The following is a 21,146-nucleotide window of genomic DNA, read 5'->3' as shown; positions in this document are numbered from 1 at the left end:
TTTCAGCTATCGTGGGGGTGTCTGCAGACTTCCAGCGCCTAGCAATTAGAAGTCTAGTTGCCAGTAGAATGTGTGAGGTCACCATTCGTAAGGGAGGTGGTATGTCGTCAATGGTCAGATTGAGAATAGCCAGCTGGGGAGTCAGCAAGATAGGGAAACCAAGAACCTCTCGAAGCATCGATTTCACTGTCGACCACATGTTCTGCAGTCCTGGGCAGGACTCAGTTGATTTTTAAATATGGTTTTGTTGAGCTTGGTGGTACCTGCAGAGCCAACCATGGCTTGAATTTAGTCAGATTCAACCTAAAGTGGTTCTAAAGGCAGAAAAAAAAGTCTCAGTGGTAGCATTGCCCCCTCACCTACCTATCTACTTCTAACTAAGTAAGATCTCGATTCAGCGCTCCTGCTGTCAACCAAATCCTTTGAGGACGGAGACAGGGGCAGGGCAGAGCCACTCTGTCTGTGTCTATGAATGCATACAGCCCAGCTCTGGGGTGAGCCCGCACGTTAGCCTCTTAGCAAATAGCGTGCTATTGGGGCAGACACAGAAGAGATTGAGTGGACAACGCCAGCGGGGGACCCAGAAGAGGAGGATTGGGTCACTCTGTGCAATATCTTGCACAAAAAAGGTAAGTAAAACATGTTTGTTATTTTAGAAAAAAAAGTCAAGACTTTACAACCACTTTACCACAGTGTGCCTGTCTAATTCATATCTAAGTTTAGGAAAGTCTGCAGTTGAGCCAATTAACCCTCAGTGAGTGCAGCTCGGCAGTAAAATGTACTTTTTCTTCCTACATAAATATTTCTGAGAAATTATTTTTCTTTACAAAGTTCCTATTTTGTGTGAATTGTTTACTGAAAAACAGCTTAGTCTGCACTGGGAAAGTACAAGAAGCAGTTTTTAGATGTAAAGAGTTATCAACAGTATAAAAGTCAGCAAATTTGTACAACATCCTAGTTATATTAGAAATATACAGTTAGCATTCTAGAGATGTTATTGTCTGTATTACTTTTTTTTTTGGTCTGCCATGGGAATACTCCCAAAAATGAATGAAAATCATCTCCAGATTCACTAATATTTCCCCTTCTGTAGTCCACTTTGGAACCAATGAATTCTCTATCCCCATCAATGTAAATCCAAAAGCTTTTTGAAGAAATGTTACTTGCAATATGTATCAGAGCCACGCCGGGAGAAAGTAGTCAAGCACCGGAGGTGAAGATGCCAACAGGTGTTCCCTCCCCTAAAGCAGGGGCTCATTAAGAGAAAGTGATGATCGCACTAGTTGGAAAAGCTTTTTTTTTTTTTTATAAATCTCTTTATTAATTTTCTAAGAATTTTTTTCCATACAAAAAATAAAACCATACATATATATTTACATTTCCCATTTCAATTACATTCCTCTGCTCTCTTCTAGAGCATCCATACAGTGTTGTCCTTTCACCTAATACAATACATTCCTCTCTCTCCCTTTATTCAATGGTGTGGTTGACCTCCCCGTGTACCCCATTTATCCTGACGCTGTCATAGAATTTTCTATCCAGTTCGCCCATACTCTCTCATATTTCTCCCCATGTCCTCTATTCCAGTATGTCTCTCTTTACAATGGCAGATTACTGTTTACTAAGTTTTTCCAATGTGCTACCGAGGGTGCCTCTACCTTTTTCCAGTTTAACACTATTGCTTTCCTAGCATAGAATAATAACAGACCTACCTGTGTTCTCCTTCCCACCCAAACAATATTTTCCCCCACCAATCCTAGCAAACAGATCTCTGCCTCCTGTTCCAAGATTATTGATGTCACTGTAGCAATCATTCTCAGAACCTCTCTCCAGAATACCACTATTTTTGGGCATAACCAAAATATATGCATGAAATCTCCTGGAATATCTGCACATCTCCAACAGTTCTGAGGATTTGTCGATGAGATCTTATATAACTTGTATGGTGTATAGTGGCTCCTATGTATGATTTTAAATTGTATCAATTTATTTCGAAGTGATACCAATATCTGCAATGGGAACCTCCATACTTCCTCCCAGTTCTCCAAATTTGGAACATCTCTCTTCCAATTTTCACTTAATTTGCTTATATCTGGTGATGTAGTCTTTAATTAATGCGTATACAAATTTGAGATTGTCTTTTTTCCACTTTTTACCATTTGCTTCAAGCCTGATTCCATTAGTTGCGGGGTCCCCTCCGGAAACTGAGCTAATAAGGCATGGATGAGCTGCCTGTACCTAAACGCATAGCTCTCGGGAATATTCCAAAGCTGCCTCATTTCTACATATGAGAGAAACTTTTCCCCCTGTACCACTTGCGACAGTTTCTTCACCCCATATCTAGTCCATGCTCCTGGATCCTGAATCAAATCCAGATGTGGTAATTCAGGATTTCTCCACAATGGGGTATTTGGGGATAGATTTGTTTTTAAATCTCCTTCTCTTCCCATAACAGCTTTCCATATTTTAACTGTTGTTCTCATTGCAGGGGTTAAATCTCACCTTGTTTTGATCCCTCTATACAGCAGTCCTTGCAGTGCCTCTACTGATTGGACCGTTGCTGCTTCCAACATGGTAGCCGGGTCATACCCATCCGGGTTTAACCATCTCCACACCGTCACTAATTGTGTGGCTGTATAGTGTTTATGAAAATCTGGGAAGGCCAACCCTCCCTGTGCCTCCGGTCTCATAAGTGTACCTAATTTGATTCTGGCTGGTTTATTTGCCCATATAAATGTAGAGAGCATTCCATGTAGCTGTGTAAAAAAACTTTTTGCCACCCACTGTGGAGAATTCCTCAATACATACAAAAACTTAGGAAGAATTTTCATCTTTACCAGATTTACACGTCCCAACAGCGACAAAGGCAATGTCACCCATATCTTTAGTCTTTTCCCAAGCTCCTGTACTTCTGGATCTAGGTTCAGCTTTCGAAAATCCTCAACCTGTCTAGATATTATTATACCCAAGTATTTAAATTCCGTTACCCATTTCAATGGTGAATCCGGGGCAGCTGTTTTCTGTGCTCCTTGATCAATAGGGAACAATATGGACTTACCCCAGTTTACTTTAAGCCCTGTAAATACTGAACAAGCATTTAACAGTTCTAGAGCTCCCTCTAAAGATGGACCCGCATCTCTTAGCAACAGCAACATGTCATCAGCATATAGGGCTACCCTCTCCTCCAGCCCCCCCCTCGAAGTCCCTGAATATTTGGTGTAGTCCTAAGAGCCTCTGCCACTGGCTCTATTGCTATTGCGAAAAGCGCTGGAGAAAGAGGGCAGCCCTGCCTCGTACCTCTGTATAATTGGAAGAAAGATGACAATCTTCCTCCCAACTTAACTGCTGACATGGGTCTCCCATACATTATTTGGATCCACTTGATAAATACTAATGGAAATCCCATCCTTCTGAGTATTTCCCACAGAAAAGGCCATTAAATTGTATCAAAGGCCTTCTCTATATCTAGAGAGGCCACTGTCCTAGATCCCTCATGCATATGATGAGCATGTATATTTGTATAAAGCCTATGTAAATTAATATCTATTGTTCTCTGTGGCATGAATCCTGTCTGGTCTGAATCTATTATGTTTCTGAGTAGGGGTTGTACTCTTAATGTTAATATCCAAAGCCATTGGTGTTTAGATTGTGCTTTCCCCATAGGCTTAAACATGAGTGGCTGTCTGTGTTGACTGCAGAAATGCTAGTTGTTGTCCAGCTACCCCAAAGTTGCCACCTCTTAGTGCATGAAGAACTGTATGAAGAAGAGGGGTGTTTTTTGTAATGTAGGTGTGGGTAAACCAGCGTGATTCAATTATAATAAACATGGTAAAGAGAGACAGGTTTTCATTGTGGTAAGTAACATTTTTTCTTATGCTTAGGAACAATAGCTTATAACTCTTTAGTCTACTTTTTCAAAAGTGCACATTTTAACACCTTTTATAACGGCACTAAATTTGCAGTATGTTTCTGCTACAATACATGTTAAGGTTACAAATGCAATAAATGTGCTATTTCTTAATTGATGTATTAAAAAACACAGCACCACAAAAAAATTAACAACTGAAATGAAGGAAATAAAAAAGTTGACATATGAATAGTAAACATTTTTTTAAAGATGAAGGGTTAGTATGAGTTAATTTTGGAGTTAAATATTGGAGTTAAGTAAAGACCAATATGGGGTAAATAAGAACAACTTTTTTCCAATTGCAGGTTTGCTGGAATCAACATTATATGCAGCTCAAAGGAGGAAGTCTTTTTGAACATTATAGCTACAATGTATTTGTGAATGAATCCTGCAACCACTGTTTGTAGGCTTCATTCATACAGTCTGTAGCCAAAAATCATTGTAACTATTTTTTGCAACATTTAATAAATAAAGCCTGCAACAACTGGGTTTAGGCTTCATACATACAGCATACAAACAAAAGGCATTGTAACAATATTGTTACAATATATTTATCATCTGTGTCCCATTGCGGAGATTTCCCTTCACTTCCTGTCTTATAGCCAAACAGGAAGTGAGAGGAAATCCCTGCAAATTAAAGGAATCCCTTGGGGCCCCCAGGTAACCAGAACGATTGTCCCCATTGGAAGGTTTCCACTCTATTACTTCTATGGGGACATTTGGGATTTTTTTTTACTTTCAATGATAATGGTTAACTGGACAAATAGAGGGTAAATCTCCTTAATAGGGACACAGACAGCAAAAAAAACTGACAGGTGCTCTAATCCACCTCTAAATCCCCCCTCCCCAAAAAAAAACAATTATCTTTAGTTATACTTTATTAGGCCAGTAATGGAGTTTCTTCCCAGTCTGCCAATTGTCTGTCTGTTATGTTTACTTGGTTGTAATATTTTCTGGGTCATTGACCTGGAACAAATATTCTAATCAGGAAGTTAAAGAAAAATCAGTAGTCCTTAAGTCTATATTTTTACTAGCATACTGACTCATAGTATTCAAGCCACTGAATACACTGTTTTTTTTTCTACTTAAGCAAACACTTATTTATGCTGCACTTACAAATATATGTGTTGATGATTATGTAGATTCAGATAACTAACCTAGCTTTTCTATTAAAGGGTATGTTGTTTTTGGAAATGTTGAAGCACAGATTTATCACATAGACCCCAAATACAAGATCATTTTCATGTTTGTATATATTCTTCACTAGGCATTCTCTGTTACAAGATTAAGCACATATAATAACAGAGATGAACTGAAGGCATACAGCCCAATGTAAAATATATTAAATAAATTAAAGTCATGTTTATAGAACATTCATCAACACATGTGCTGTATTTAAAGATGCCTAAATAATGTTAATAATTAATAAATAATTAGCGTTAAAAAAAACGTCTCTGGAAAGAAAATCTCCTAAAAAATAGTTTTTTGCTCGCTCTTTTGGTTAAAAAATATTACCTTTATTTGCAGTCAAAAATATTATACCATGGCATATTCCAGAGAGAAAACGTACATTGCCACATCCCCAAAATATAACTAGAATTGTAAGGAGGAAAAAGACCGTTTCCAAAATGTGTGACTTTAAAGTATCCGTATTAAAGGTGAGGAAACACAATTCAATTAACAATCCTTTTTATTATAAAAATCAATAAAAATAACTAAGGTCCACCCCTACTGTATATAATCACAATCATTATAAAAAACACCATAAAAAACAGTGCATAGCTTCCAAAATTGATGGAACAGGAGAGGATCTGCTGGCCCTTTAACAATGTTATCCGTGAGTTACTTTATCACATTCTGACATCAAATATCTTTTTCTTTTGGAAGACCACCTACCTCCAGGTGCAAGGGGTGGCAATGGGAACATTTTGTACACCATCTTACACCAACCTGTATCTGGGGGGTGGCAATAGGCCTTGTTTTCCAATGAGACTGCGTCAATGTACCTTCTCCATGCTCTCCTGTGGTGTGGGTACATCGACAACATGCTTGTCGTTTGGACCAACCCTTATGATGAGTTGTTGTATTTCATGTCTTTCCTATCTGTGAATTAATTCATTCTGAGGTTCACGACGCAGACCAGTAAACAACAGATTTAATTTCCTGATGTATCCATTGTGGTTAATTCTGATGGTTCATTATCCACCACTCTATATAATGAAGAGAATGTGGGTTATATGTATTAGATGCCAAAAGTGCTCATCATTCCCCTCTTGTGAGGATTTTTTCCTGCAGTCAATACCTGAGGGTACGTAGGAACTGTGCAAAATAGACAGATTTTGAAAGAGAAGCGAAAGCACAAAATTGCTTAAAAAACGTATCAAAGGACTAAAAAATAGAGGAGAGAGGAAATAATTTTCTCTTCTAAACCATGCAAGAGCACCTCAAGGGTGATTACCTGATTAAGTGCCCATCAAGACCTGTTTCATCAAATACTTGCATGTAATTGGCATTTTTAGAGTAAATCTATTGAGGACAGACACAGTCACTTTGGATCCAAGATATGATAGGGAGGGTGGCCACTTTCAGGTGTGGGAGGTGCGACCAATGCCCATGGATACAGGAAGGTAACTTTTTACCCTCCAGAGAAGAGGCATGTTAAGATCTAGACACTATGCAGATTGCCAAACTCAAAGTGTAATTTATCTTATGACGTGTACCTGCGGTGGGTGCTGTCTATGTTATAAAGACTAAAATAACTTTTAGTTGACAGGTAAAATATCATCCGTACTATATAGATGCAGGATTATTGCCCTTGATACCACAATGTTTGTTAGCTGTGCTGTCTGGGTGTAGAGGTGTGGACATGTGCGTGGTAGCCTGGATTCCGGTGTTCCCTCGCATCTGGCGGGACAATATAGGAGCACCGCTGTGCAGACTGCACATGGGAGGATGTCATGCTGATATATGTGCTAAGCTCATAGGTTATCAGCTGTTTAGCACTATGGATGGCACTATGTATGGTTCTTTTTTGGGGGTGATTTTGGTTATGTTGTGTATCAGAGGTAGTGTGGGTTCCAAGTGGGTGGTAGTCCATGGGGGGTTGTATGTATGTTGGTGGCTAAGCAGTGCTGTGGTTTATAGGGGGTGTCCTTTCGTTTTTAGTTGAATTGGGGGGGGGGTTTTGTCTAATGTGCGTATTAGCAAGTATGGGGGGTTATATGGGTGACCTCATGGATTGGATATAGAGGTTGTTGTTGGTGCTCTGAGTGATAGGGGGTGGGTGTATGTTTGGGCGGTGTGTGTGTGTATATGTTTGTGGTGGGGGAGGGTGGTGCTGTTGTATGGGGGTTTGGTGGTGATAATTTGAAATGGGGTAGGTAGTTTGTTGTGGAATGTTTTAATGAGTTGTTTTGAGGTGTCTATTCTTAGTATGTGGGTGTTGGGAGTGATATGTGGATGTGTGAGAATTGGTTGGTGTGGTGGGGGGTTGTTGGATGTATTTTGATGTATGTCGTCTGTGTGTGTTTATTATTGTGAATAGGTATTGTAAACCCTGTCCTCTGTTGCAGGTAATATTGGCTGTTTTGCAGGTGGAACCTTGCGGTATTTAATGCTTTCAGTTGCGACGGATTGGTTGGTTGTTGCCTCTGTCTCCCCTCTGGGTGGTCAAGTGTCTGCGACGCCACCCCCTGCATGCTTGGTGAGGGTTGGCGGATATGCCTTCCAGGTAGCGTCCCCTTTGGAGTACAGCGGTTCATGCAAACCTGGCATACAGTGGCACCACTATTTATTTTTTATTTTTTGTTAAATAATTGAAAAAAGACCGAAAATTTTGAACAAAAAAACGTATCGTAGTTTGTTATAACATTTTGAAAACACTTAATTTTTCTCCTTCACTGATGTGCGCTGATTATGCTGCACTGATGTGCACTGATAGGTGGCACTAATGGGCACTGATAGGTGACACTGATGAGAAGGCACTGATTGGCAGCACTGATGGGCACTGATTGGCAGCACTGGTGGGCACTGATTGGCAGCACTGGTGGGCACTGAAAAGCAGCACTGGTGGACACTGTTGGGACCTAACTAATAATCAGGAAACGGATAATCAGTGCCCTGATTATTAGTGTCTATGTCCCTTTTACACAAGCCGATTATCGGCTCTCCTCTTTTCACGCTGTCAGCATGAGGAAAGGAATGCCGATATCCGCCTTGTGTTTAAAACTGATTGGCTCTTTACTCTGATCTGTGATCAGCTGTGTTCGGTGATCAAGGAGCGCCACCCGTATGATGCCCTCCCATAACTGTCCGGCCATGTTGTAGCTGTCATTCAGCTATTATGGAGTTGGCAAGTGGTTAATATGCAACTATCTTTGTACTGTAAATGTTCTTAAACCTTTCAGATGCTCCCTGATGAAGCAGCAGTTGAATGTGAAACGCATCAGAATAGACCAGTGGAATACAATAGCATAAATTTTGGAAACCATCCACTGTTTTTATGGTGTTTTTCATGATGATGATTGTGATTATATAGGATTAGTGATCAATTACCTTGGCTCTTTTTATTGAATTATATAATAAAATTATTTTTAATTCAATTGTGTTGCCTCACTTTTAGTACATAGCCTTTAAAGTCCCATATTTAGAAAATAGTATTTTTCCTCCTTGCTGTTTTAGTTGCTGTAATGAGTGGGGCTTGCTGGGTTACTCTCACATCTCTGCTCTCTGTATAGGTTACATGCAAGAGAGTTACAATATCACTGCTACATTTACAAAGTAAAAACTAGATTTGCAAAAGCATTTGTTGCACACAAAGTGGATTTATATCCTTTCAGCTATTGAGGAATATATTCAAAAAATTTAAGTCCCCCCCCCCCCCAGTTCAGCTTTAAGAGAAGGCATGTTGTATTATAGCGTATGTGTAATGGAGTACCATGGCAATGCACTGTAGCATGCATGCTTGATAATAAATACACACCTATTCACTTAGCAAGGACATTTTCCTGAGCTTAGTGAATCTGCAATGAATACCCATTCAGGTTCTTTGTTAGCGCATGGTTGGATGATGGACATCATCAGAGCTTTACCTCCTTCACTAAGCTCTTCTAAAAAATTCCCTTGCAAAGTGATCATGGACAAGTTTGTAGCACCACTCACCAAAGCAGTGACTCCCCAACGGTACTCCAGAAGATGGAAGCAGGCGTCTGGTTCACTAATCCAGGAGTTTCAAGGTGTGGTGCAAAAGACACCACTCAAACCGACCTGGTGCTTGCCTCAGCCAGTACTGTTCTGGCCACGTCCTCCCTTTGAAAGTGGCCTGTTTGCCTTTAATAAATCAACCCCTTTATCCCATACCATCTTGAGTTTGGACTGCCAGTCCTTCAGCGGTCAACACCTACGCTATCAGGTTACCTCAGTGTTTGAAAGGACCATAGAGTTTAGTGGTCACAAAGTTATGATTTATAACAATGGGAAGTTATTGGTTTGCTGAGCAAAGGGCGCTAGTTGCTTATATTTACACATGAAATGCTCTAGATCAGATTGAATGAAATGTGAACAATTACAACTACTCAGCCTCCATCTAAAGATCTTTAAAACGTGTAGTTCTTCTTACATTCAGCTTATCCAAAAGAAAAATCGTAGGAGCAAATTTTAACAAGTAAAAAAATGGTAATAGGTTTAGCATCAGCAAGAAAGACTATTTTCTGTTATGCCGCGTACACAGGATTGGACATTTCGTAGACAAAACCGTTGATTTTTTTCCGATGGAATGTTGGCTCAAACTTTTGTTGCATACACACGGTCACACAAATGTTGTCGGAAATTCCAAACTTTAAGAACGTGGTGACATACAACACTACGACGAGCCGAGAAAATTGAAGTTCAATGATTCCGAGCATGCGTTGTATTGATTCTGAGCATGCATAGGATTTTTGTGCGTCGGAATTGCATACAGACGATCGGAATTTCCGACAAGAACTTTTGTTGTCGAAAAATTGAGAACCAGCTCTCAAATATTTGTTGTCGGAAATTCCGACAGCAAATGTCCGAAGGAGCATACACACGGTCGGAATATCCGACCAAAAGCTCACATCGAAGATTTGTTGTCAGAAATTCTGATCGTGTGTATGCGGCATTACTCTTATTGTTTGTCTATACTTTGGCTTTAAATAACTACTGAAGAGGTGTGTAAGGCAATAACCATTGCATAGGGGAATTCTGAAAGACATATTGTTGTCTACTGAGTATTGTTGCCATGGTTGTATGAGTAATTTTTTAAAACAACATTAAACAGCATGACGTTATGTGTACCAGTTATATGTATGTCAAATTCTTTTAGTTGAATGCAACATTTTACATTTGACTGGAATAATCTAGGCCACATTTTTATCTGTAGTCCTGCACCCTTAATTTTCCCCTATCTGAAATACTGTCTTTCTGCATGCTTCTTATTAATCATGCTACAGCAAATGAAGCTTAGATCTACAGCATATCACAGGCAAAATATTTTACTAATAAGTATTACAGGCTTTAAAATATTATACTTATATATTACATACTTAAAAATGTCATACTTATAGTAAAACTGTTTGTGGCAACTGAAATAGAAAAATGCTGTTTTGCTTAGTCAGGAAACCTGATCACTGAGCTGCAACCTGTTCTAAGCAAAATACAGGGACTCCCATTGCTGACCAAGAGTTAGGTTCAGTGACTCAAAGTACTGTACAGAATTAGGAATGTGTCAGACAGGCATTTTCAAAAAGAAGGGTCAGTATTTATTTTATGAGCAGTGTTCTTTAAAGGGTTACTAAAGGAAAAAAATGTTTTGGTTTAAAATAAAAAACATGTTATACTTACCTCCACTGTGCAGTTCGTTTTGCACAGAGTGGCCCCGATCCACATCTTCTGGGGTCCCTCGGCGGCTGTCTCTGGTCCTCCACGCACGAACTACACAAGTTCATGCGAGAAAGCTTGCATTGTGTGTAGTCCTTGCGGGTGCGCTCCCGTCATACAGCGAGTGGCCATAGCCACTCACTGTATCGATCGGCCCCGCCCCTCGGCGCGCCACGTCACTGGATGTGATTGACAGCAGCGCCAGCCAATGGCTGCGCTGTTTTCAATCCATCCGCTCTAGCCAATCAGCGGCCAGGTTGAGTGGCAAAGAGGATCTCGGGACCGTGCACGGGACTTTCGAGGGGGTCAGGTAAGTATAATGGGGGGCCGGGGGGGGGGGGGCTTTATACTCTGAAGTTTTTTCACCTTAATGCATAGAATGCATTAAGGGGAAAAAACTTTTTCCTTTACAACTCCTTTAAAGGGGTTGTAAAGGTAAAAAATTGTTTCCCTAAATAGCTTCCTTTACCGTAGTGCAGTCCTCCTTCACTTACCTCATCCTTCGATTTTGCTTTTAAATGTCCTTATTTATTCTGAGAAATCCTCACTTCCTGTTCTTCTGTCTGTAACTCCACACAGTAATCCAAGGCTTTCTCCCTGGTGTGGAGGGTCGTGCTTGCCCCCTCCCTTGCGGGGGGAGGGGGCGAGCAGGAGAGTCAGGACGCCCACTAACACACAGCTCCTTTCAATATCTGCAACATAGAGAGCGTCCTGACTCTCCTGCTCGCCCCCTCCCCCTCAACGGAGGGGGCGAGCATGACACTTCACACCAGGGAGAAAGCCTTGCATTACTGTGTGGATTTACAGACAGAAGAACAGGAAGTGAGGATTTCTCAGAAGAAATAAGGACATTTAAAGCAAAATGGAAGGATGAGGTAAGTGATGGAGGACTGCACTAAGGTAAAGGAAGCTATTTAGGGAAAATCATTTTTACCTTTAAAACCCCTTTAATTATGTCAGTTCACAGAATAGGCTAAATGCAAAGGTTGTGCTAAGTTCTGTGCCATGGGCTTTTTTTGCGGATTGTATATAAAACAGGTATAAAAAACATATTTATACTTATAATGATTTACTCAAATTCTAATCTAATGCTGAATTGATCGTTTTATTAACTGGAATTGTTTTTATTAACTCTTACCCTGGAACTAAAATACCTGTGTTCATCACTGCACATTCTGTTTTGGGGGGATTGTATCTCTGGAATGTATTTTGTTGCAAAGTAAAAAAATATATATATAACTATTAAAAATGAATACCATTATATTACTAACAAAAAAATGTGTTGTGCTGTGAATATAATCAAACAAATATGTATTCAAATAATCAAAATCTTGTAGGGCTCATACACTGATGCGAATGAAGTGCTATAAGTGCAAAAAAATAAATTCATCCATATATAAATGTAAAGCTGTAAACATGTGCATTCATAAATTATATGTTTCAATAAAGTACCAAGTAAGGTATACAGATTGGATATTTTCAATTAAAGTGCCAATTATTCTGTGCAAAGCATTAAAATACCTCAAATAATGTTCATTCAAAATGACAAATCTTCAAATGTGACATAAAATTGGTAAATTATATAGACGGAGTAATCCCAATTCCACATACTGGTGGTAAAACAGGTCATTCGCACGTGCTGAACCACAGTCCAATAGTGCTCCAAGTGTTCCCTTGTCCGTGCTCCACCATATATAATAATTAATGGATGCTTACCAGATGAGTAGACCCCAAATGGGGTCTAGCCACGCATTAGTGGGCAACACCCCCCACTGTGGGTATGCAGGTAAAACTCCCTTTACAAGACCTGTATATTAAATGTGTCATCAAAAAGATCACCCATTATGTTACGGTCCAACTGTTTTGCAGCTGGCATTGTATATGTGTATTGACCTATTGGTTGTTACCTATTTTGTACTACATGCAAAGTCTCTTTTTATGGCTCTTATTACCATTCTATTGTGTTATTTTGTAAAAATCTAATTTATATTAAAGCAAAAATAAATATCATGAGGTGATGGTGCTAAAGTGAACTGTAATTCAAGCACCTATATTTCTAACTTTTTTAACATTGAAAACTTGAAATCTCACCTTTCGTCCTTTTACTTTCCAGGCAGACTGCATTATTCTTTTCTTACTAAGCTAGCTGAAAAAGGTTTATATACACCATTCATGAGAGCAGGGGAATTCATAAGAATGTACAACTAGGGAGAAACCTGATATAAATTAAATGTGTTTGTCTTACTTAAGTGTTCAACCTTTCCGGATTGTTATCAGTTTCAGTAATTTAATGATCTCATGACAAAATCTGAAAGCACATTTATTATTTGGGCAACAAAAACATGCAAATCTGCCAACCCTGCCTCTGAGCTATTTTTTACTACTACAGCATAGCACCAACACAGTTAATTTATACATTTGCTGGCTCTCCTAGATTCCCTGAAAGGGATAACCCATTAAATAAAAAATGAGTTATGCTTTATTGTACAGGGATGAAATAAATAATAGAAAATAGTAACCTAAAATTACAATCATATTAAATTTGCCAAGTCAGCTATCAAATGGATATGTCAATTAGAAGTTAATAAAATATTCTTGGCAGGGATAGACAAATTCCAAATAGGTTTAATAGCAAATTAAACAAAACAAAAATTTGTAGTTCAATCTTATTTGTATTCACTATTATAAGAAAAATAGACATGCAAATAGAACATTATTTGGTACATGTCATATGTCATACAGTATGTTAAATGTTCAATAGCATACTGTATTTTGTACAAGAATTCTTTCAAAGACAGTGTTGACGTCAGTTTAATCTTGTTTGGAAGGGAGTTTACAAAAGATGTTGTGGGCCAGTCAATTAGACCAGTGTTTTTCAACCTTTTTTTAACCAAGGCACCCTTTAAAATCTGTCAGAATCTCAAGGCACACCAAACCTGTGATACCTCACATGTGTGGTGCAAATACTGGGGCAGATCCACAGAGCGAGTACGCCGGTGTATCTACTGATACGCCGGCGTACTTTCAAATTACCCGCGTCGTATCTTTGGTTTGAATCCTCAAACCAAGATACGACGGCATCTGGGTTATATCCGACAGGTGTACGTCCTCGTACGGCTTCGGATCTAAAATGCAATACTTTGGCGTCCGCTGGGTGGCGTTCACGTTGTTTTCCACGTCGGGTATGCAAATTAGCTATTTTTGACGATCCACAAACATACGCGCGGCTGTCGGATTCTCTTACGTCGTCTCTAGTCGGCTTTTTCCGGCGTATAGTTAAAGCTGCTGTTTTGCGGCGTATAGTTAGACTTGCCATGTTAAGTATGGCCGTCGTTCCCGCGTCGAAATTTGAATTATTTTTTGCGCAAGTCGTCCGTGAATCGGGATGGACGTAATTCACGTCTAAGTTTAAAAAAAATACGTTGTTGCGACGTCATTTAGCACAATGCACGGCGGGAAATTTAGAAACGGAGCATGCGCAGTTCATTCGGCGCGGGGACGCGCTTCATTTAAATGAAACACGCCCCCTAATCGCCGATTTGAATTACGCCGCCAGAGATACACTACGCTGTCGTAACTTATGGCGCAAAATCTTTAAGGATTCGAAATTACGCCAGGTAAGGTACGGCGGCGTAGCGTATCTCTGATACGCTGCGCCGATCTATTTCTATGTGGATCTGGCCCACTGTTTACATATGCGTGTGCAACTTGCGCATCAACTTGCGTAGGGATGGGGCGGGTGCTTAAAAAAAATGTTGTCTTATTTATAATTTTTTTTTTTCCTTTTTACTGTCCCTTTAAAAAAAAATAATAATAATGATATCACTTTTATTCCTTCTAATATATATAAGCATGATAGGTCCTCTTTATGGAGAGATCTGAGTCAAAAAGACCTCATCTCTCTCCTTTACCTTTAAAAGAAAAATATTTTTTTATTTTTATTTGTTTCTCAGGCGAGATGGTGGGAGGGGGGGACATCCCCTCCCGACACTTCTGAAAGCGTTCCAGTGGCTCAATAGCCGCTCGGAACGCTTTCATGAGAAAGCCAGCCACTGTCTGTAAAAAAACAATACCAAGGTTATGGCTGATATCTTCAGCCATAACCCCAGGCAAACAATTAAAAATCTGTAATTTTGTGGTCTTGTGAAAAAAAAAAAAACCTACATAACACTTGTTACACTTTTACATTGACTCATTCCATTGCAGACATGGTGATTTAATATTCTTTTTATATATTATAGATGGGTTATGTGGGTTTTTATTGATAATGATAACTGTATACTTAAATACTGCAGTTTGGCCGCAGCGCAGGTGTAGCGGTTTTTATGTGGTTTCTCATAAACTTCTATTATGTCTATTAATTTTTGGTAAATTTTCTGAAAGCACACCAAAAATTAGGGACATATTATAAGTCTGAGAAACCACATGAAAACCGCAGGTACACTGCGCTACACCTGCACTGCGGCCAAACTGCAGTATTGAAGTATACAGTTATCATTATCAATAATAACCCACATAGCCCATGTAAATATATTACATTTAAAATAAATCACCATGCCTGCAATAAGGTGAGTCACTGTGAAAGTGCCAAGTGTTATGTAGTTTTTTTTTTTTTTATACACACCATGCCTGCAATAAAACTATTCACATTCACATTCATAGTGACAGGTACAAATACTTTCACCTCTATTACTCTCTCGTTCTTCTTCCCCCTCAGGGAAAAGCGCGCCAGGCAGAGTCTGATCCCGGAACCCGCGGCTTTTACGTCACACGTAACAGTGCGTGCGCCCGACCCTCCCATAGCAACCGATGACGTATTCGGTTGGCAAGACACGGTCGGGAGGCCCGCACAGCTAGCACAGCTTCCCGAGTGTCGGGAAGTGAGTTTTACACAGCGGACTGGCACCGCTGTAAAGGCGAATAATAACGAAGTGCCCAGCAGCAGCTGTTACATCAGATAGCAGCCATAGCTGCCTATATTGGGGGTCATTTTGCCGCAGGGCACCCAAGGGGACTCTTCACGGCACACCAGTGTGCCTCGGCACACTGGTTGAGAAACATTGAATTAGACCATCTATAAAATCTGTGGCATGCTGAGTGTCTTGGCTTGCTCCAACTCTTGATGTGATGTTTTAGTCCATACCTCAACCATAATTGTTTGCATTGCTGGGGGGGGGGGGGCACTGGATTGTCAAAGAATGGCATCATAGGGCCATGTAAGAAGACATGGGCAGATGGATCTATCCATGGTGGGGCTCGTAGGTCAATATAGTTGAGATGTTGGTCAATGGTGTCTACCCAAAGTTTAGTATCTTGGTGGTGCATCCAGTCTAATACTTTAATGCAGGGGTCTCGAACTGGCAGCCCTCCAGCTGTTGTTAGTCTACAAGTCCCATCATGCCTTTGCCTGTGGGAGTCATGCTTGTAACTGTCAGCCTTGCAATGCCTTATGGGACTTGTACAGGCATATACCACTTTTAAGTACACAATTGGGTTTATTTACTCACGCTAGAGAGTGCAACATAAGGCTCACTTCTGCATAGAAACCAATGAGCTTTCACGTTTTATTACCAGGCTTAATTGAACAAGCTGAGGTTAGACCCTTTCACTAATGAGTTCTGACGCCCTATAGTATAAAGCAGTCATCTTCAAACTGTGGCCCGCAGGCCAGATGGAGCCCCTGCCACACTGTACCCAGCCCTTTCCACCCATTGTCACCAACAGTGGGACATAGTTCCTGTCACTGACACCAAAGATGGGCTACTATTCTTCCCACTGATACCAATGGAGGGGCACTTTTCTTCATTTTACTGACCACAGGCAATACATAATTAGTTTTACTCCCAATGACCACCAAATCTGAGGCATACTTTAATCACACTAATGCTGGGACATTTTCTCCCCCCACTTACCACAACCTGTCCCCCTAAAGTCCTAACTGGCCCTTGATTTAGAAAGATTGCAGAGCCCTGGTATAGAGCAATGTTTGGGGTGCCTACTCCTCTAAGTTTATGGAGAGAAAATATTTTATGATGTAGTCTTGGAAGACTTGACCCCTAGATACATTTTGAATAGATATGTTGGCAGTTTTTGGAGGATCAAAGGGAATTGTAATAGGGAGAGTTTGAAATAAATTCCTAGGGCTGATTTTTATTTTTAGGATTTTGATTTTACAGAACCAAGAGAACCTTTTACGATCTTAGGTTTGAAGGTCTGTTACTGTTCTCTAAAGTAATGGTTGGTAGTTCAATATGAACAACTTGGGCAAATCAGAACGGATTTGACTCCAAAGGTATTTTAGTCATTAAGAGCATAGTTTGAAGGGAAAATTGTATTGAACACTACAATGTTTAAAATTAGCACAGAATAGATCCAGCACATCTAAAGCAAGGCATACACTTTCAGTTTTTTCCTTTAAACCAGCGTGTTGAATGGAAAAAAAACTGACAGTTCTCTGCGTCAACACAAGTGATGTTGACTCAGGGATCTTTTCTGCAGTGTTTATGTATTCTGATGGGGGTACTCCCCCCCAGAATACACAGATTAGTGCTTGCAGCCAATGAATCCTGGTTGTCCAGTCTTTAGGCTGACTTCTGTTGAACAGTCAGTGGTACACACAGACCGAAAGTATTTTGGGTCCTGCTGAATACCCTGCTTAAGGCCCAATCTTATAAAAACCTACATGTGACACCTATTTTTCATCAGAGAATGCCTTCAACCTACTATGTCTGTTTCCAGAAGTCCAGCTCCAGCCACAACTTTTCATTTAGCTTTGGATAGAGAAGAAAAGTTTTTATAGCTTTCTGCATCTCCATTGGGGAGATTTTTCTTTCATTTCCTGTCAGGATAAGACCTTATAGGAAATCTCTCTAATCTGGACACAAACAAAAAACACATTGTAAGTGGAGAAAGGTGAACATTTTTAAATTCTTTGAATTCTTTTATTTTAAATTAAATGTATATGCTTTTACAATTTAACATTTTGAATAGAGTCTTTGCGATCACAAAGACTCTGTTTAAAATTTTAAATGTGTTGTAAAGGATGAAGGCTTTAAACCTTAATGTATTTTCAAGGTTAAGGTAAAAAAACTTCTATTGTCAGCTAATGATCTTGATCCAGTGAAGTGCCCGAGGGCTCAGGATGGAGCCCGCACTCAAGCCATCATAGGTAACAGCTTCCTAAGGTAGTAAATGGAGAAGAGTAGGAGTCAGGAGTGCCAGTGGGGGACTTGAGAGGAGGAGAATGAAGACTGCTCTGTGCAAAACCATTGCACAGAGCAGGTATATATATATATATATATATATATATATATATATATATATATATATATATATATATATATATATATATATATATCATGTTTATTATTTAAAAAAAACTTTACAATACTTTTAAACAGGAAGTAAACCCTAATGGGGGTTTACTTCCAGCATAAAAGAGAATCCATAATGGTGTGGACATCTCACAGAAGTCATTTCATCTGATCATAGTCCCACATGGTCACTGTATCATATAGTGGCAAAGACATATGGGAACATTTTATAAGCACTGTATGGCGTAAGCCTTATTGCCCCATATTCCAAGATAATAGTCTCCCTAAATGCATTTAACTGTGGTTTCATGAACTTCAGCATGAAGTTAAATGTATTTTCTCTGAAACACATATTGCATAGTTAAAGTTTACCTTCTTCATCTGAATGCAATTATTTTTATTGGTCCCAGTCCCATAAGGAGTCTTACAATGTGATGTTTCTACCACACTCATATACAAACTAAGGTTAAATTGGAAGGAAGCCAATAAACCCACCACTATGTTTTTGGATTGTTAGAGGGAACAGGAGCTCACAGAAGAACAACAAAAGTCCAGGCAGATAGTGCCCCATGTAGGGCTGCAAGAAGAGAGCGTAGTAACTTAGCCACTTTGGGGCAGATTCACATACAATTGGACAGGCGCAGCGTATCAGAGATACGCTACGCCACCGTATCTTACCTGGCTTAAATTCAAATCCAGGAAGAATTTGCGCCGTAAGTTACGGCGGCGTAGTGTTTTTCTGGTGGCATATTTGAAATTGGGCGGGTTGGGTTTCATTTAAATGAAGCGCGTCCCCGAGCTGAATGAAATGCGCATCCGTCGTTCCTAAATGTTACCGCCGTGCATTGCATCGCAACAACGTCATTTTTTTAACTTAGACGTGACTTACGTCCATCCCTATTTACGGACAACTTACGCAAAAAAAAAAAAATTCAAATTTCGATGCGGGAACGACGGACATACTTTAACATGGCAAGTCTATCTATATGCCACAAAATAGCAGCTTTAACTATACGCCGGAAAAAAGCCGACTACAGACGACGTAAGAGAATGCGACGACCGCGCGTACGTTCGTGGATCGTCGGAAAAAGCTCATTTGCATACCCGACGCGGAAAACGACGCGAACTCCACCCAGCGGACGCCGAAGTATTGCATCTGCGATCCGAAGGCGTACGAAGCCGTACGCCTGTCGGATCTTACCCAGATGCCGTCGTATCTTGGTTTGAGGATTCAAACTAAAGATACGACGCGGGAAATTTGAAAGTACGTGGGCGTATCAGTAGATACGCCGGCATACTTGCTCTGTGAATCGGCCCCTTTGTTTTCCACGTGAATTTAGATTTGTTTTGCCATGGAGATTGCTTTTTAGCCAATAAATGGTATCTATTTTGTATATTTGGTATAATTCCAAAACAGTACAGCACTCACAGAACTAAAAAAGATCTCAATATATTTCACATTTACTAATACAAAAAAAAGATAAATAATATTCAAGTTGTCCTTTAAAAAACTAGCACTTTTGTTTCAAAAGAAGACATATTAATGTTCCTTAATTGATCTAATACACATATTACATTTTTTTTAGGCAAAACAAAAAAAAATGTTTTTGTCCGTTTTTCAGCTTATAAAAAATCTACCAAAGGTATTTATTAAAACATAAATAAAAACCTAATGTGTCTTAAAAAAAGTGTAAAATAATTTAGGAAGGCATATGGTTAATGTCAAGTTAGTGCATAAGATGCTGCTAAATTTGGATTGGACAACTAGGCATTAATGACCTCTTGGCACCAAAGGGTTAATGTCAATAAAGCGTGGAACTAGTACAACATGGATTTTTAATTGCCACAGGTAGTGAGATTTGCACTTCTGCTTTTTTTTTTTTCGACTGTTTTGTTGAATAAGCCATAGGTGTATTGAAGGGTAAGTTCACCTTTCATAACATGTTTCATGTTACATCCGCATTCGGGTTGTAACATGTCACTTAATCAGCCGCCCCCAAATCCCTCGCCCTCCCCCGAGGGGGGGATCCTCTTACTGCACCTGCTGTCACAATTTAAGCAGAGGTCATTCATTCATAGACCTCTGTAAAATGAGAGAACTACAACTACCTTCTAACCATTGCGGCTGGCGGCTTGTAGTTCTCAATAAACTATGAGGGCACCGGTGAGCGATCTCGTAGTTAATTGATTCTTCCTGGTCTCAGTTAACTGCCTGCCTGTGCAAGGTATGGGCAGACGGCTACACTGACAGTCTGCAGGAGTCTGACACTGCACCCCCGAATACTTTACAGTTTTCTAATAATAAAAATAATAAATGCACATTTTTTGTACCTGCCTTTATTTCTTTTTAAAAAAAGGTGAACTTAGCGTTTTAAAAGCTTTAAAAGTTACATACAGACACATAGAATACCTTAAGATAGCTGACGTTTATTTAAAATCTCCTACAACAGGTCATAAAATAAACAGTGATACAAATATCTTTCTCTACACGTCTACATTTTTTACAGATACACATAAATATAAATAATTATGATTTTACATTTTATTACCTGCATAACCAGTAATTCAAGAAAAACAAGCAGAAAGATATGTAAATAAGATAGACAAAGAATTTTGAGGGTTTTTCGACTATGACATTTAACTAGTTAGTTGCAAAGATTTCGTTTTTTTTATGGTAAAAGCAACTTACCTTTTAAGCCTGAAGCTTTCAGCCACTTCACAGACATGATCTAGTTCTACACTGCTTCCTTGCCAGAAACATATAATTATAAATGGGGAAGTCATGTTGCGTAATAGAAAATTCACAGGAAATGTACTGTATGTCTCTTGATAGTAAATCAGAAGGAACAACAACTTCATTATTGAGACATAATGATAACTGAAGGGTTTTCTTTTTATAGGTGCCTGATTTTCCCCAAGACAAGATTGCTCTCCAAATGAGAGAAAGGTTAATTAATAAAGTCCAAATGAACCCTTATGATTTATTACTGCAATACAGTCAGGCATATACAGTACAGTAATAGATCTTC

At 39.5% G+C, this 21,146-nt stretch overlaps 1 protein-coding gene across 1 annotated transcript in view; it reads right to left on the bottom strand.

Moving 5' to 3' along the window:
* The window catches only part of LOC120915607 (programmed cell death 1 ligand 1-like), a 48,127-nt gene extending 27,226 nt beyond the window's left edge, over positions 1-20,901 (bottom strand). Inside the window, exon 1 of the mRNA XM_040326307.1 lies at positions 20,807-20,901. Within this exon, the coding sequence (XP_040182241.1) occupies positions 20,807-20,901 (95 nt within the window). The remainder of the gene's footprint in view (positions 1-20,806) is intronic.
* Between the last annotated feature and the right edge of the window lie 245 nt (positions 20,902-21,146).

The sequence above is a fragment of the Rana temporaria genome, chromosome 1, assembly GCF_905171775.1.
Source record: "Rana temporaria chromosome 1, aRanTem1.1, whole genome shotgun sequence".
NCBI classification, from domain to species: Eukaryota; Metazoa; Chordata; class Amphibia; order Anura; family Ranidae; genus Rana; species Rana temporaria.
The sequence above is the reverse complement of the archived record's forward strand: the minus strand, read 5'-3'. Positions and strand labels throughout refer to the sequence as shown.